The following is a 19,281-nucleotide window of genomic DNA, read 5'->3' on the forward strand; positions in this document are numbered from 1 at the left end:
AATAATTTTCTACTAAAATGGTGCAAGGTATATCATGTAAATTTACATAACATGCAACTCAAAATTGTTGGTTAAAACACACCTCAAACTGCAAAAAGCAAACGTGTAATAATTGTAATAATGATAATAATGCAATGTAATTTGTGAAATCAGGTTATATAACAAAATACAAATAACTATGATTCTTCCTAATTACACATTAGAATAATACAAGCATGATATATAATTTTTATGTATTATACAATTCTATTGTTACAAAAGCTCTACTAAAGAATGTACAAAAAGTTACTATTAAATACTAGCAAAGACTCGACTACTTATTCGAAAAAGAGAAACAATAAGTAGTTATGAAACCTAAACAATAATGAATATAACTTTCATATTGACATAACTGAAACTAACTACTTTTTCTAACGCCTTGTCTTGGCTACCTATTCGAAATCGAAAAATAGATAGCCATAAGGCTTGAAAATGTTTAAATAAATGATAACAACATTATAATAATGATCGAAAAGAACATTAAATATTCCTTTCTAATACAAAGGGCAGCTGCCTTGAAATCAAACAATTATGAGCGTCAAAGAAAAATAAAAATATTATGTCAAACTGGACACTATGAAATATGTCCCACTCTTAAACAATTGCTATAATGAATTTAAAACTACAACATATGATCAGGTGGACGTTAACGTTTAATGTTCAATAACTGTGACGGATCTTGAGCATATAATGGGCAAATAAGTCCATCTTGTTTCTTCAAGAACCTGGTATACATGTTAAGGACTTTGAGACCATAGGGCCAGTAGTTTGTGGTTATAAAAATATGTTGTACCGTTCTTATTGTTGATTTTATATTCTATAAATGTTTTGTTGCATATATAAACAAAGTGTGTGCGCGCATACTAGTGTCGGGTTAAACACCGTATAAAATGTATTTCCGTTACTGATCGAAAAAGGTGGTTATTGAAAAACGGTAGTGTGGAATACATGTATGTTATATCATATTCATGTCGATCATTCACGGAGTATGGTCAATGAAAGTGAAATTTCATATGACAATTCTCTATAAGTTCAGTCTCCAAATACAGTTAAACATTCACCAGAATGCAGGATTTTGCGTTTCATTTTCAAAATTTTCTAGGGGGAGGACCTCCAACCCCCCGATTGCATCCCCTCCCATATATACCTCCTTTGCTACTTCGTTGCTCAATAACAATCGTTGCTGGGAAAATTCGCAACCCCCTTTACAAAACACTGGCTACGGGCCTGTTACCGCCTAATGTATTTTATAATAAAATGTCACAAATATCAAGAATCCGTTCGTTCAAACAATAACATTGTACAGGAAATTGAATTAAATTCATTGTTTGTAGTGTACAGTAATTGCAAAAAATAAAGAGTGCATAAATAAAAGGCATTTTATAGGCGCAATACGTTGTACAAATAATTGTGTGGTGTAAAATTCAGGAGTCCTTTGAAATTGTATGTTATAGTGTCATTAGCAGGACTCCGTTTTAACCAAATTAAGATACTCGAATGTACATATAAGCAGAACAATACAAAGATATATCACGCCATCTACAAAATACTCTTCTCTCATTGGCTGTTTGACGTCACATGCGGACCCCATATATTCTATATGGTGTCAGTAGACTATATGGGGCAGACTATATGGGGCAGTAAAAACTATATGGGGCAGAAGAAACATTCAAATGTGTTAATTTGATGAGATGAGATGGAAAGAAGTTGGCGTGATATAATCGTTACAGGGTTAGTTAATGACCCGATACTGGATAAACGGTTCTGTGGAATACCATATCGGGGCGAGACCGAATTATTAAAGGGATCTTTTCGCGGTTTGGTAAATTGACAAAAGTGAAAAAGTTGTTTCAGATTCGCAAATTTTCGTTTTAGTTATGATATTTGTGAGGAAACAGTATTACTGAACATTTACCATGGTCTAATAGAGCCATTATATGCATCTTTTGACGATTTGAAAACCTAAAAATTATAAAGCATTGCAACGCGAAACGATTGAATAATTTCGAGAGTTCTGTTGTTGTCGTTTAAATTTACGAAACTACGAAGATTGCTTATATAAGGTATAAAATACGTTTGTGTCTAATCGGCGGAATAGCCGAAAGGGCTTGTGCGTTTTAACTTCAGACTAACTCCAAGACTCCGGGGGACACTGGTTCGAGCCCTGGTACCGGCTACTTTTTTTTCCTTTTTAAAATTTTATTCTTGATTTTTTACTGGAGCTTTAAGATCCAATGTTTACATTTATCAATATAAAGCATTTAATGACAAACTTCAAAATATGCCAGAATCTGTGAAAAGTCCCCTTTAATATACTATTTACAAACAATATACTAGACAGGTAGAAATTGCGGTATTGCTTAACAAAAATTGACCGAATTGAGAAGAAAACTCGAGGCTTATGCTGTGTCTCCCTTCTGTCTGTTAGAAAAGCTGCTGATTTGGTGTAAACATCCAAAGGTATAACATCTATTTATAGAAATGACAAAGTTACGAGCAATATAGGGCGTTGATCGGTATTTGTGAGACTCCATGTCGAGGGTATACATTTTCGGAGACAATACACTATTCAATGATATATTTTTTCATACCACATGTTATATTCACGGATATATGTTTCTGACTCAAAGTCAAACTCAGGAATATATTTTTTTCAGAATCCATGTTATATTCCAGGAAATATTTTTACAGAGACCATTGTATTGTCTTGATTTGTATATTGTTGTGTTATCGCCGGTCATTACACCCATAATGTCATACATAATGAATGGCAATAATTAAAAGTCAACAGTTAAGTCATTTGCAGAGGAATGTGTTACCAAAATGAAAAGCAACTAATCAACATATACTTCTGATTTCTGACCGCAGAAGAAAAAATAAAGCTTTGTAATCAAATATGGTGTAACTGTTTTTGCAGATTTGTTATATGAAAGTTCAGATAGCGGACTCGCCGATCGCTTCCTGCCCAGTAAGTTCCCGCAAAGAGATTTATTCATACGACATACGAACACCAACTTGGTACATGAACATGTGTTGAATATATTGTCCCCCAAAGCACAGGTGGTTAGCGTGTGGCTATGATATTAGTTAGTGAAAACATCATTTTGAATGATAAATTATCATATTATAACGAAAAATCAACTTTTCCGAAAAAAAACATTCATTATCAAATATATATATAACAAGGTGTCCAACTCGAAATCATCCGAAAACGGGGTGCATCGCTTTGAACAGCCATTACTGCATCAATTTTGCAGCGATTTTCATGAACCCGGTCTTATTCAACGCAGACATGACTTTCCTTTCTGGAAATGTATATATCTTGTAATGTTTCTACACGTGCTGGGTCAAATTTTAAGAAATAACGTGATACACAATTCGCTTGACCCAGTTAACAACGATCAGACCCTATTAATGAATGAATTCCAGTCGTAAAGACACACCTTCGCATTGGACCAATGAAATCACTCGTGTGTTTAAAATGTCAGTTAGTTGAACTGTATGTTAACAAAGGTTTCAAAATGCGCTGGACAGTTAGTTTTGATGCAAAATGCAACGGCAAGCACGGTAAGAATGTTTTTTCATACGTTTTATTGAATTATGGTATCGAGGTCCGTGAACTTTGCAGGGAAAATGCCCTTTACTCCGTGAAGATTTCAGTCATAAATACGGTCTGATCTATGTTAACTGGGTCACGCGAGTTGTGTATCGTGTTATTTTTTTTAAGTTGGCCCAGTATTTGTTAAAAATATTGCAAGACATATACATTTCCAGAAAGGAAATTCATTTCTACGTTGAATAAGACCAAGACCGTGTAAATCGCTGCAAAATTGTTGAAGTAATGGCTCTTCAAAACGATGCACCCCGTTTTCGGGTGATTTCGAGTTGGATACCTTGTTATATATATATATATATATATATATATATATTTGATAGTGAATTTTTTTTTCGGAAAATTTGATTTTTCGTTATAACATGATAATTTATCATTCAAAATGATGTTTTCACTAATTAATATCATAGCCACACGCTAACCACCTGTGCCCCAAAATACACCCACACAAATAGCATTTTGTATCTTGTTAAATCTATGTTACCAGATCACATTAGCGTTGAAATTTTGGCTATTGCTAATTTGAAATTTGTATGTGTTAACTTTATTTTTTCGAAATAGTGAACAAAATGTTCGTTGATTTTGATGGTGTATGTGCTTTAAAGCGTTACTGTCTATGATAGAACGTATACCTCGGGCAGCAATTATTGTACGTTGTACGTTTTTGTTTATGTAACAAAAAGCATGTACACACTTTCCTGTAGAACAATATTAAGGGATCGATATTTTTGTATTAATATCAATAGATGCAAAATATTAAATAAGTTCTTTATTTAATTGGTCTCAGAATTTATTAAATTTGCTATATAAATATGACGTCATTTTCTACACAATTGAACAAAGTTACTTTATTTAACTATCAATCGCAGCGGTCTATTAAATTATTTTAAAGATCGTGCTGGTTATCATACTTTAAATTCGCCGATGTTTGTTTTAACACTCATTTATTATTTAGCAACCATATGTAAAAACGAACTGTTAAAGCAATGTTAATTTGATTTAAACCATTAAACTAGTCCAATTCCATCGCATGCAAATCGTATTGCAACAATTTTACCTAAATCTTTTGCTTGTTTTGTCTACTATATGGACATTATATTGATTTATACTAGAGCATCCATAGCCTTGTGGTTGAAATATGTACAGTTTGATACCAACAACTCGGGGGGGAAAAGCTCCTTAAGTTTATTGTAGTAAAACAGAACGCATTATGATCATGGTAAACATCCCAAAGTCTGATACATTTGGCATGCAAACAAAGTCTGATACATTTGGCATGAAAACATGCGTAAGGCTACACATGAATAGTATTGTTACACATGAATAATATGTTCAGACTCACATATTTATTTTATAAAGAACTCCTTTTTTAAATACATGTATTTTTGTTTTGAGTAAAGAAAAGTCATTTAATCAATTAATCACAAATGACAAACATTTAAGACAAAACCTTATTAACATATATTGTATATTTGTATTACATTTATATTTTATATAGCGTGAAGTGCTCAGTTGAGAAGATCACAGCATCAATTAACAAAACTGTAACGCTATGTTCTATTGACATAATGGTTATTTACATATACAAGAAAGCAAAGTACACGTACTAAACCAGCACATAAATACTCAAACATACACCGCGCATCATGGGTATCAAAGATGTTTAACCCATTTAAGCCTAATGAACTCTCCCATCCTTCTAAATTGGATCACTTTATTTCCAAAATTAGGGATGTCTAGTAGAGTTATTTCCATATTTAGAATATTTCTTACAGAAATTCCTTTAAGCAAACAGCGTAGACCCTGATGAGACGCCGCATCATGCGGCGTCTCATCTGGGTCTACGCTGTTTGCCAAGGCCTTTTTTCTAGACGCTAGGCATAAATGTGTTAACCTATGTTATCATGGCAAAGTCGTCCTTATCGGAGAAACAGTCATGCCTAAAAATGAACTAAATATTCTGCCAATCAAGCTTTCTGTATATTATATTATTTGCCAAACAATCAAATAAGTATTGCATAGAATTGACATAAAATCTTTATCAATTTAATATTGAAATCAAGAATAAAACACACGATAAAATAAATACGTATATTATGCAAAATTGATACAGCTAAACAAAATCTAATAATGTTTCTATACATAATCAAATATTTAAACTAAATTACATATATATATACAACTTATGTACATGTAATATCAATATTAAACTAGAAATGGCGCGGCAGAGGCCGACGCGTATCCCCACGTCGCATGTTTGACCCAGAGGCGCGCCAGGGTTGGTAATGGGGCCATGCATAGTTGAGATTGACCGTATTGTCATAAGAGCAGTTCAGTATCAATTAGAAGTGAATCGGTGTAGAAATGAAGAAGTTAAGTAAAAGGCAATTTTGGGTGGGTGTGGCCTATGTGGGCGGGGCGCCCCGGGTTGGTGATGGGGCTATGCATAGTTGAGATTGACCGTATTGTCATGCCTTTTTGAGATTGACCGTATTGCCATTAGAGAATTTCAGTATCAATTTGAAGTGAATCGGTGTATAAATGAAGAAATTATAGTAAAAAGCAATTTTGGGTGGGTGTGGTCTATGTGGGCGGGGCGCCCCAGGGTTGGTAATGGGGCCATGCATAGTTGAGATTCACCGTATTATCATAAGAATAGTTCAGTATCAATTAGAAGTGAATCGGTATAGAAATGAAGAAATTATAGTAAAGGCAATTGTGTGTGGGTGTGGCCTATTTGGGCGGGGCGCCCCAGGGTTGGTAATTGGGCCATGCATAGTTGAGATTGACCGTATTGTCATAAGAGAAGTTCAGTATCAATTAGAAGTGAATCGGTGTAGAAATGAAGAAGTTATAATAAAAGGCAATTTTGGGTGAGTGTGGCCTATGCGGGTGGGGCGCCTCAGTGTTGGTAATGGGGCCATGCATAGTTGAGATTGACCATATTGTCATGCTTATTTGAGATTGACCGTATTGTCATAAGAGAATTTCAGTATCAATTTGAAGTGAATCGGTGTAGAAATGAATAAATTATAGTAAAAGGCAATTTTGGGTGGGTGTGGTCTATGTGGGCGGGGCGCCCCAGGGTTGGTAATGGGGTCATGCATAGTTGAGATTGACCGTATTGTCATAAGAGAGGTTAAGTATCAATTTGAAGTAAATCGGTGCAGAAATGAAGAAGTTAATGTAAAATAACATAAAAAATGAGTGAAAATATCTGACCCGGCCCCGCCCTAACCCCCATAACTTTTGACCCAGGGGTCAGATCAAAATTCCAAATAGTGCAGGGTCGCACATATGCTCATAGCTACCATGTGTGTAAGTTTCAAGGTTCTAGTGCTTATAGTGCAGGAGGAGATAGTGGCCAGGACGGACAGACAGACGGACAGACGAACGGCGGAGATAACCTTGATCACCTTGATAGTTTCAAACGTAACCACTGTATTTACAAATTACAATATTTCTGCATGTCATTCCATTGCTGTACTTAATAATAGAAAAGGGTCATACAACTGTAAAACTGTAAATTCCGTTCCAGAAGTTTTCGTCATTTTACTTTGCTGTTAATGTTCAAAACAAGTGTCCTCATCTCATCTCTTAAGATCATGTACATGCCGATACAAACACGCACAAATATGGAAAATTCATTCACAGCATGTAGCCTCACATCAGATTTACAATTTATTTAAGGATACCTTATCCTTTATATTGCACAAGTTTACGATATTTATGGACATTTGGATACGAAAGACCGTCCTAACAATGAAAACCATACGACTTCCACAAACACTGATAGCTTAAAACCACGAGGGCAGTTTTATTCAGAAGCCGTTATACATGCAATTGTAAAATAAAAAAATAACATTTTATATTAACACTAAATGCGTTAACGAAAATCAAGGAAACACACGTTTCGTAAAGTTGACATAATACAAAAGGAAACATCTTTTCTGAATTATGTCTTATTATATTCCAATTATGTTCTATAATATTCGCCCGTAAGCTTATTTTGAATGTATACGACTGGTCGAATGGTTAATATTAGTGAGGACATTATGCCAGAATTATACACACGGGATTTTCTTCTAATTAACCAAAACAAATTTTTGACAAAGCACGTAGGAACAGATTATCTTCATACCATAGAAGCGGGAAAAACACAATGACACAAATATATATGGTCGGCTTAGTTGTACAAAAATTGTATTTAAATTTTCAGCTTTATGAATTAATGTGTTCAATGATTATGTATACATGTAGATCATTTATACATTTATACACAACGATAAAACCTATCAAAGCAAGTCTAAGATAACGCGCTCTAATTTCTAAAAATCTGACGTCGGGGCGTCGTGACGTATTGCGGCCTTGATAGCCGTCGGCGCATGTGGTATTGGTGAGGGGCTCGGTCTGTCAGGTTTAGGTGGCACCTTCGGGGACCTTGATCGGCTGACCACCTGTATCTTGGGTCCGCCCCCTTCACTGTCACTTGCCGTTTCTGTAAGAAAAGGGCTATTCTATAAGAGAAGACTTTTGACAACGTCTTTAACAATGTGTACACTGCTCATAGTACATGTGTGTATAATTCATAAAACAGCATGCTTCAAATTGTGAATAAAGAATTGAAGTGTTTGGTCATTGGTTAATTGTATGTTGGGACGCAAACCACCAAGTATGAATTTTGAAATGGGATTTGCTGCTGCAAACTACGCATAGGAAATTGCAAACAAGAAACTGAAAGCTGAGTGCGACCTAAACAATATATAAAACGACGAACAGGTTTTAATACGCATACATATGGGAGGAAATTTAAATAAGGATTAGATTGATTAGATAATGTATTACGTCCAAATGACGTAGTGTTTACAGATTATTTGTATATTTCCAATAACAAATCAATTTCATGTTGGTGACAAATACATTCGTATAAAATTTAAGTGTATTCGCAAGCCATTCGATTGCCAATTCAGTTTAAATAGTGTTGCAATCGCTTGCTTTGAAAAGAACAACAAAGTATAGCGTGTATTGTATCTGAGATAATAACAAATTACATTACACATTTTCATCCCATAACAGACGAATGACATGTTAATTTATGAAGCTCATTCGTGATTTAAATCAACTTATTTATGCGTTTTTACATAAATACAAATGCCTTTCTGAAACTTCAATATACAATTGCTTAAAATTATTATTTATTTGAGTTGTATTCTTATTTGAGCAAGTCAATTTCGACAAAGGCCGGAACCAAACTACTCGGAAATTTCCATGTGTCGGTAATCGCCGGTATTTTCCGTCTGTGAACTTCTCGACGAGTTCAAAATTACTGCTACTGGAATGTTTGATTTGGGACAAAATTTAGAATGTGGGTGGCAAAAATGTTAGTGATATCATAAATGTCGCGATACACGTGCCATCTATACGAAAGAATGTGTAAATTATTCACAAGCAGTAGTCATTTAAAAGAATATAATAATTACTAAAATAATTCAATACCATGCATACTCTTGACACACATTTCTATGTGGTAGTTAAATTTAGTATCCGAGAAAAATAACCAGCTATATTTGACTTATAAGTACGAAATGACGCATGTAAGATGTTACGTGGGTTCGATCAAAATTTTCTTGATATAGTTGATGACCTGTGAATACTACGTATTTTTAATACTGTACTTTAATTTAAGACTGTGACACATTTAATAAAACAAAGATAATTTCTTGCTGTTGGATAACTATTTATTCGGTTAGACACGTGTTATTCTGTATCTCTCTATATATATGAACGTACACGAGTTGTTCCTTAAGGAAATGCTATATATATTCATACGTATTACGTGTAACTTTATAAAATACATTTTGTATTCACTATATACGAAAATGCAAAGACTATCCGCCAAAAATGCTGCGTAGATTCATGAAGCTGGACACGACCATATATGTATATGCCAACTTATTGAGTTAAAATAGAACATTGACATCACGTTAGTAAAAAATTTCTTAAACCATACACATAACAGCATGCACAGTGGATACTCTTTTTCTTATTTGTATCTTCTTTTAATTGCAATCTCAAACATAATATACTATAAATTGACCAGATTAGGGTAAAGCGACTTCATTTATTGAACAACTCGTCGAATCGCAGCAGTATACCATAACATGAAAACATGATATAGGTCGAAACTTAACACATACTGTTTTCATCTTCGACAAACATTTTAAGCGCTTTGAATGACTTGGAGGGAATATTGCCGCCGGTGTATCGCTTGTCCACCATATCCTCCTCGTTCAATCTATCCGGCATGCCGTCATCATCGTCGTCGGCGAAGCGACTGGAGGCTGCGGGAGGAAGAGAGGAAGGTACGCATACACACGGGGAGGCATTCACAAAGCAATTTAGGGAAATGATCACTTTAGAAAGTGATTGTTGTGTATACTTCTTTACAACAAGTGAATATTTCGCTATATTACTTAAAATTGCTTGATTAAGTTAATTTCTGATCTAACTGTCAAAAATATGTTAAAAGAAAAAAAACCAAAGATTTCTCTCAACTAAATAATCTGTTCATGAGGTACAATTTATCTTAGGATCTTTGTGAATGTACATGTATAGCAATAGAAATATATGTTTAATGCATTGTCATTCCAATCAAATATTAATTTATTATTGAATAATATGCAAATGTATACAAATCATTTTCAATTAATCTAGAAATAACATAATGTGTTTGCGTCGTGTCTCTTGCGTAATTATCGATAAACTACCAGATTGAGCTTCAATTTTAATGAATAACAAACAATTCCACTTCTGTCTTTCAGATCTTTATTTTCACAAGGCTATACCAATTAGTTTCCAATAATTAATTCAGTTTTCTCGGATAAAAGTCAGCCAATTAAATTAATTTCTCGCACGAAAGAAGATCCGATTGTAAAGAGGTTACGATTAAATAGCTTGCAATTCTGAGTAAAAACACAGTGGTGGATTCGAGCTCTGAGTTATGACGAGATGCAACTCGCAAGAACGTGCATTGTGTCATATACATCTTACACTCAAGTTATTCTATGTCACAATAATGTCTTCTTAAATCGCCAAAACTATACAAATAGCGGTGAGAATTTTAAATCTTGCCAATCCCTCGGCGCTTTTTGGCGATTTTTTCACACACTACACAATTATAATACATGTCGAAGGGCACATGAACACTCTAGGACCGTAATACGAAATACCTGTAGGGCCATCGTGGTTACACATTAAAATCCAGAGAACGACAATGCGATAGTGCGATAGTACGATGGCGACAATGCAATAGTACGATGGCGACAATGCGATAGTACGATGACGACAGTACGACAACGCGATAGAACGATGGCGACAATGCGATAGTACGATGGCGACAATGCGACCACGCGATAGTCCGATGGCGACAATGCGATAGTCATATCGTCTCCATCGTACTATCTCATTGTCACCATCGTACTATCGCGTTGTCGTACTGTCTTCATCGTATGATCGCATTGTCGCCATCGTATTATCGCACTTTCGCCATCGTATTGTCGCACTGTCGTCATCGTATTATCGCACTATTGCATTGTCGCATTGTCGCCATCGTACTATCGCACTGTCGCCTTCGTATTGTCTTACTGTCGTCATCGTATTATCGCACTGTCGCCATCGTATTGTCTTACTGTCGTCATCGTATTATCGCACTGTCGCCATCATGCTATCGCATTGTCGCCATCGTACTATCGCATTGTCGCAATCGTATTATCGCGTTGTCGCCATCGCACTATTGTATTGTCGCCATTGTACTATCGCACTATCGTATTGTCGCCCTCTGGATTTTAATGTGTAACCACGATGACTCTAACGGTATTGCGTACGGACATATACGCATATCGAGTCTGGTAGTAGCATTTCGCTGCCTTTATCATTCTGCGACATAACACGATTTTGCTGCGAGGCTGCGATACGTGTCTACGACGACAGCTGATAAAATGTCGTCATAAACTCATGCAAATGTGTTTATTAGTCGTACATAATCGTCCGCACTCGCTCATTTTCGAAGACTATTATTTGATTATCGAAAGGGTATTGTACGCATATCGTTCTTATATCGCATGCATCTCGTTTACGTTCATATCAAGTGTGTGTAAATGTTGAAGAAAACTCGAACAAATTTCGTCTTGATCAAACACCGAGACTGACTCGTCTACCTTACGGCGAGTTACAACTCGTCCACCTACGGCGAGTTACAACTCGCCCACCTTACGGCGAGTTACAACTCGCATGACTCCAATTCGCGAAAGTGTGACGAGGCCTTTAGGTACTTGTACTCAAACCAAAGTTGGGGATTATTACAGTTATTTAATGGATTTCAAAATGAATCTACCATCAGCAATACTTGGCACGCTTCAAAACCATAAAATAATGTACTTTTGGTTTTAATGCAGTTGCCGAAAGTGCAAATTAACGTTTTTTACGTGTAAGTTAACATGCGTTCCATATAAACCAGTGACATTTTAAATGACAGCACCTCCATTTTGGGAGAAACAGTTGTTATTACAAAGGCCTTGTAGAAACATGTTAATGCAATTACTAGCAAGAAAATGCTTCCATGCACAAATACATTTGCGGGGATTGAACGTAGCTTAAATTATTTCCTGCTAACGACGGCACTTGTACAGATTGCGTGCATAACTTGTAACAAAATGCATTTGGCAGCAGGGAATGTAGTTTGATGGCGAAGTTTTAACGTTAAATTACACACATTAAGTTAATAAGTAATGACATGCGTGTAATGCACAGGAGTGATGCTTTTGAATCATTAAATGAGTTATGTAAAATACAACCGTTGCAAAATACGAAAACAATTGGCAATCAAATAGACGTTTAAACGTCCTTTTAATACATGGTATTTTTAAATTAAGGCACTATAACTAGATTATAATTAGTCAATCAGTATTTCTAGGAAAATATTGAAAATATAAGATCATCACTTTTTCACATAGCAACTGAAATACGATTTATAACCGTCAACTCTCATCTAGATCTGGCTAAACTGTGATTACGAATCCGAAAGCGAATGTCAGCGGCGTGTAAGCGGTCCGTGGGGAACCACGTTACAATGAAATAGTTTCCAATCTCGGAGACTGCGGGAATAATAAGTGCCGGAACCGGTGTTACAGCTTTGCTTAATTAGGACCAAATTATTCGCGTCTCTGATTGGACCGTCTGCTGAGAGACAGAATGTGGTAATTTCGCTCTAATTGTTGTTAATATCAAACATTAGACAAGTATTCTAAATCCCATTGGAGCGATGGGATCAAATGTTCAAAGGCATTTGTGCAGATGTAAATGACAACAAGCGCCGAGTTACTACCAGAACATCAGATACTATGTAACTCTATTGATTGAGACAAGTCTAGAAGATTGCCCGTTGTCTTTAAGAATTTCCAATTTAAAAGTATTGAAAACAACGAGTTTACAATGGACATACGATAACTGAATATCGGTATTAATGGGAAAATCGTTGATTATAAAATAAAAGTTTTATATTAGAAACTCGGTTTGATTGATCTCATGATGTTGGGCAATATGAATCTCGTAAGCGATTTCCTTAATATCATATATTGAGTTAACTTTGTCTATGAAATATTCCGATGTACTTTACATTCGCACCAATCACATTGTTAGCATGCCATAACAATGTAATACAACATTATATGTACAAACTCGACGAGTTTGCTTGATATAATTTGACAACGCAATGTACACGCAAAGGTAGATTTTCTTACGGACATCAATTACTAGTAAAACATACGTGATCCAGCCTTGATTTTCATTTCCTCCTCTTTAGCAAGCGTCTGCAGAAGCCTGAATGACGGCGAGGGTATATGCTTTCCCCTGTATCGAATCGAGGCTTCGTCATAGTTACCCACGCGGTCCTCTGCAACAGACGTCAACGCGGTCCAAGTCAGCATCAATATCAGACCCATGCAAGGTTGATATTGGCAACAACAAAACGAATGACCCGCATTATGTGCGTTGCCGAGTCTGTTCATTGATATGGACGGTACGTTATATATGCATATACAAATAAATTCACTTTACTCGTATGCTATGACATTAAAGATGCTAAAAAGCTTGGGGCTGAAATATAAAGGCTATTCGTCAAGCTGGTATTCTAGTTTCATTCATTGAATATATAACTTCATTCGAATTAAAATATATGTACAATATATGTTAAAGATCGTTATTAAAAATAAAACGTATGAAAGAACGTTATGTTAAAAATAACACAAAACGCTTAAGTAATGTTTCCATACAAAATGGTCATACGCAAACACAAACACAAACTTCGTAAATGCATAATAGAATTATAAACTGAAGGGATGGCAACATATAACAAAACTGCAGGAAACATGTCGGCATAATCAACTGACGGGATTATGGTGAACTTAACAGGTTTGCAAAACTAAATACAGGATCATTTTAAACACAACGTAACATAAAAGAATGCCAACTTAATACTAATAAAAAAGATTATCAAACGTAGATTTGAACAAAAGAACATTAAAGGTACCTCAATGAAATAACATGGACTAGATTAATTGGATAATAAACAAAATTGCTGACAATTAAATATATTTGGGACTTAACACATCTTACCATCATCGTTTTGTCGATTATTTTGAGCCTGGGTAGGACTCGGGCTTTTGGTTTCCGTGCCCGCTATTTTATGCAGCCTTTGGAAGGCTTTCGAAGGTATATCGGCCTTGGTGTGCAAACCAGTAAATCGCATTTCGTCATCAATTGAATTATGGCGTAATAAGGGATCGCGGGGCTTCTTAGGTTTGTTACCTTTAAAGTGAAACATATGACACATGGTGAAGCGTGCATACACATCAAACCAAACAAAATGTATAAGTCATTATCAATTCAAAATATAATTTAAGTAATTGTCTGAAGCATATTTATAATAATAAACTACATAAAATATATGGAAACTTACTTTCATAATGCATTAAAATAATTAACTAATGCTATAATTATATGAGAATTTTTATTCATAGTTCGTATACGTCAGAACTAATAAAGGCCTAAAACTTTTAAAAATAAATCGGAGTGTTAACAATGGCGACACGAGCAATACGCGTGCTTACAGAACATGGTCATCTAGTCTACAAAGGAACACATGTTCTAATAAAAGCACAAAGAGACACAAATATAAATTCTTGAGAACAAACAGATTATAGTTTAAGCCTCAAATAATAAATATTAAGTTTTTTTTGTTTAAAATAAATAAATTCTATATATAAGTAGTTTTATTCATACGAACACATTATGCTATTATTCACGTCACACAGTAGATCTGCATGCCAGAACACTCATGGCAGGACCATCTATGAAGTTTGAAATTCATTGGTTTCCTCAAGTAAATTTCCTAGTACATTAATAGCCAAATCATTACCACAAGTTAATTTAATTGCATGTATACTCTTCAATATAACATTGAATTTCAGACAGCAGATTGGTCCGTTCATAAGCAAAATAATGAAAGAACGAGTAAAATGCAAAAGAATACACTCATTTGATAAAAAAGCTCGTAAATATATTTTAGGATCAGCCATTGTGTTTTCAAACTGAATATTTCCCACACGTAAATTATATTGGGCATTATTTATTTAAAAAGATGAATAAATATCTTTTTTAGAAACAGACGGCTTAATGCATACGACATAAACAAGGAAGATTACAAACTATCCAAATACACGCGAACAAACGTTTTATTCAATGATCCTGAAACATATTTAGCGGACATAAAACTATACGTTGACTATTATAGACCATTCGTTGTGCAGTATCTTTTTTTTGAAGGAACGTGCAACGCACAAACAAACGCACATCGACGCACAAGCAAGCTACGTTGTGATAGCTACAACAGTATTTATTGCTAGATATTGCTAAATGACACAGATTAAATCAGTAAAAATAAGGATGCTACACTATGTTCGCCCTATAAAAAATAAAAAAGACTTCAGAAACAACAATAATGAATAATGCATTTATAAAAATAGACTCGCGTCATGCGAAAATGGGTCGTAAATAGACTCGCGTCATGCGATAATGGGTCGTATACCACATGCAGCCAGCGTAAGTCCAGACCAGCCAGCGCATTCGCGCCGTCTGTTAAGAAGCTACCATGTTCGCTATAAAATCACGCAAGGGTTCGTGGTCTCATTAGCAAACACGGTAGCCATTGACCATACTGCACAAATGCGGTGGCTGGTCTGGTGCCATTGGCAAAATACATATTTTCGAGTGACGCTGCTTAAATGGTGAATTCATGAATGCAAAGTCAGTACAACTCTGGTACATCGAAAAATGGAAAGGTACACATGGAGGTTACACTGAAGGTAGTGTAACTTGAGGCACGCTCGTAGAACTTGAAGTGTCTGTCAATGAAGAAAGATATATTCGATTCTACACTGGGAGAGGTAGTGGAAACCGCTGACATAGTATTGCTCCAGACGAGTTTGTTATGAAGAAGAAGAGATTAGTGGAGAGGGTTCTTGTCACGGGTTGTTGTAGTCAAGAAATGGATTGTAGCATTGTATAATTTATGGCGGTATACTAGAATATAAACTATAGTATACATGTTGATTTATTACGTATCGGTGGTAGGATAGCGCATTTAACACCTCACCAAGACTGAAAAGTGAATCGGTCGAAAAACCTTTTACAATAATTAGTTTGCTTTGTGTTCGTTTATCTATAAGGATAACGGTCTATTTAAGCGTTTAAAGTGAAAGTGTATATTGCTAGTAAAGTGGATATTTGCACATGTGATATATAATGGAGATAAGAAGTCTATTCTTGACAAACGAGAGTATTTTTGTCGATCGATCTCTAATTAATTGCAAGGTCATATTAATGAGATTTCGATGAGTTTTGTTAATCAGAGTCAGTGAACGAAATACAAGTTGTTACCGACCACTAACGAGACACTTCTTGATCAGTTAAAGGTATTTGGTCAATCGAACATAGAGAGCGTGCTTGAGTGCTTGGGTAAGCGATGGTCGTTTTCGATCTTAATTAACAATCTTCCATATGTCCCATTAGTGAACCCTTATTCGTCGGTTTGAAGAGGTTTTTAGGGAAAATCAGATGATCGTAGCCGGCGTCTTGGTGTCTCCTAATGATTTTTGCAGAGCATTCCTTTCAAGCGAAAATCGAGTGTAAAACTAGGAGTGCAAGAATCGTAGTCCGTAAGCACTTTCCTTAATTTAAAAATTTTCATATTGCTATTTATTTTGTGAGAGTTATTTTACATTTTAGTTGATAAGAAATTGTGTAGACAGCCGATTGCTTCACACAATAATTATACTACAATGAACTTCATATAGTTTTCCTCTTCAGTTAACATTTTTAGATAACCGTTGTAGAGGCTCAAATTATCCAAGAAAAATTGGAGAGAGAATAAAAGGTGACTGATAAGCCGTGTAGACGCTGGATGACAGGATTCAGAACCATGAGGCTAGTCTTGAGGTGAATGTGTATTAATTGAAGAAAGACGTTATAAAAACACAGTGGCCCATCCTCAAGGTAAAACAAGGCTCGCGTAGTTACATACATGAAAGGTTACACATTGAGGTCCATCCGAAAAGTAGAAATGATACAAGGTCCACCACCAAGGTATACAGTGGCTAAACACAAAAATACCCAACACCTGACGGCCGGTTACACAAGAGGGAGGCGTGAAGGATAAACATGAGGTGCGCTCTTGACCTACTTTCTAACTCCGTGTTCCCGTCGGCGCCCGCGTCGTCTTTGGCCGTGTCTGTCAGCCATTGAAGGACTCGGAATGATAAACCTTGACCTCTCGGAATTTGTGGCGAAAGCGCTTGGTCTTGTACGTCACGTGATTCAAACTCCTGAGCACGTGATACCTGTTCTATGTCACATGACCTTGAACATTCATTCTCAGTGAATTGTGACTCGCTACCAGCCTTACCTTGTGCATCCATGTCTTTACACATTTTGTAGACATCAGAATCCTTTATATCGCTCGGACGTCTCTCGGGCGTACTGTGGACAAAATAAAATTAAATTGGGCCGTGCACTGTGAAGAGGGGTTAAATGCATTTGCGTAAAGTGTCGTCCCATATTAGCCCGTGCAGTCCACACAGGCTAATCAGGACGACACTTTCCGCCGTAAACGGCTGTTTGCTAAGTAGAGACTTTCTCTAATAAAAAAATATCATAAAAGCGGAAAGTGTCGTCCCTAATTAGCCTTTACGGACTGAACAGGCTAATCTGGGACGACACTTAACGCACATGCATTAAAACCTCTTTCCACAGAGCACGGCTCAATTAAATACTAATATGAGCTAAGAAATACTCTAGGAAAAACATCGGTGGATGCTATAAATGTGGCATACTATGATTGAACAGTTATTACGAAATAAAAACATAATAAATGTAAATACTATTTGAACTAAGCATTTAAAATTCTCGACAAAACACGGACAGTAAGATTGTTCTATGTTAAATGTTCATGTTCGATATATATTAGTTGTAATATGTAAGCCAATTATCAGAGCAAGAGTATACGGATACATGACTTATGAGTGACCTATACATTTAATGTAGTTTTATCCATAATTTTTTGAGTTCGTTATATATATAAAATAATGTACGTTTGGTTGGTTTCAAAGAAGACAAAATATAAACACCAGACACTTATGAACGGCCGATTTATACAACATTCGATAGCATATCATTATGTTTAAATAAAATATGTTAATATGCGAAGGTGCAAACCTTATGCTACTTTTGTGTGCAAACTTGCCAACTTAACCTTACTCTATCATGCATCGACGCAAACAGTCAAATGTTAAGTGAATTTTCTATAGCAAATATATACGATCTTAGAAATGTATTCCATTATTTTCACACAGGCAGAAATTGTAGCGAAACAATATCAGTACTAGAAACATATTTATAGTATTATATACTTCACTGTGTATTATGTCTGATATAGCTAAATATAATATAAACACGCCAGTGGTTGCATAGTAATTTATTAAAATAATAACAAAACGGATACACTTTGAAATAAAAATAAAATAACTGCAAGCAACTGAAACAAATTGATCGATAGCTTAAATAACAAGCTGCTACTCAAATCAAGGTGAACTACTCTACTTTCATGACACATTCTTTACTACATGGTTACGTCCCTTGTGGCAAAAAAGTTTAAAGCCTTCTACAACTAATTTGCCTAGATTCGATTTATGTTCGTTGCTAATGTATGCCGCATCTATATATCATATATCATTCATATACCATATGTTTATCATTCTACAGTTTACCGGATTGTCTTCTTGGGTAGTGTGATGAAATGCGGAGGAGTTTTCGGCCGATTAGGATAGCTATAATTGCATCATAAGAGTACACAGACCGGGAAACATAACTGGACAGGACGATCGTTTATGTAAAGTTACTGCACTACTGGACATGTAAAACACGCAAACTGAGATAAGGAAAGTGGTAACAACATGGGCCTGCATTACAAATATAGTAGCATATTTAACATTTCAATTAATTAATGATGACAATGTAAG

The 19,281-nt window shown here is 35.5% G+C and overlaps 1 protein-coding gene across 1 annotated transcript in view; it reads right to left on the reverse strand.

The window, feature by feature from the left end:
• Positions 1-4,822: 4,822 nt before the first annotated feature.
• The window catches only part of LOC127869568 (uncharacterized), a 57,260-nt gene continuing 42,801 nt past the window's right edge, over positions 4,823-19,281 (reverse strand). The window contains exons 7-12 of the mRNA XM_052412224.1: positions 19,030-19,089; positions 17,448-17,743; positions 14,324-14,515; positions 13,476-13,601; positions 9,850-9,993; positions 4,823-8,150 (exon numbers count right to left, since the gene is read on the reverse strand). Coding sequence (XP_052268184.1) covers positions 7,981-8,150; positions 9,850-9,993; positions 13,476-13,601; positions 14,324-14,515; positions 17,448-17,743; positions 19,030-19,089 — 988 coding nt within the window. The 3' untranslated portion in view covers positions 4,823-7,980. The remainder of the gene's footprint in view (positions 8,151-9,849; positions 9,994-13,475; positions 13,602-14,323; positions 14,516-17,447; positions 17,744-19,029; positions 19,090-19,281) is intronic.

This window comes from Dreissena polymorpha, chromosome 2, assembly GCF_020536995.1.
Source record: "Dreissena polymorpha isolate Duluth1 chromosome 2, UMN_Dpol_1.0, whole genome shotgun sequence".
Classification (NCBI taxonomy): domain Eukaryota; kingdom Metazoa; phylum Mollusca; class Bivalvia; order Myida; family Dreissenidae; genus Dreissena; species Dreissena polymorpha.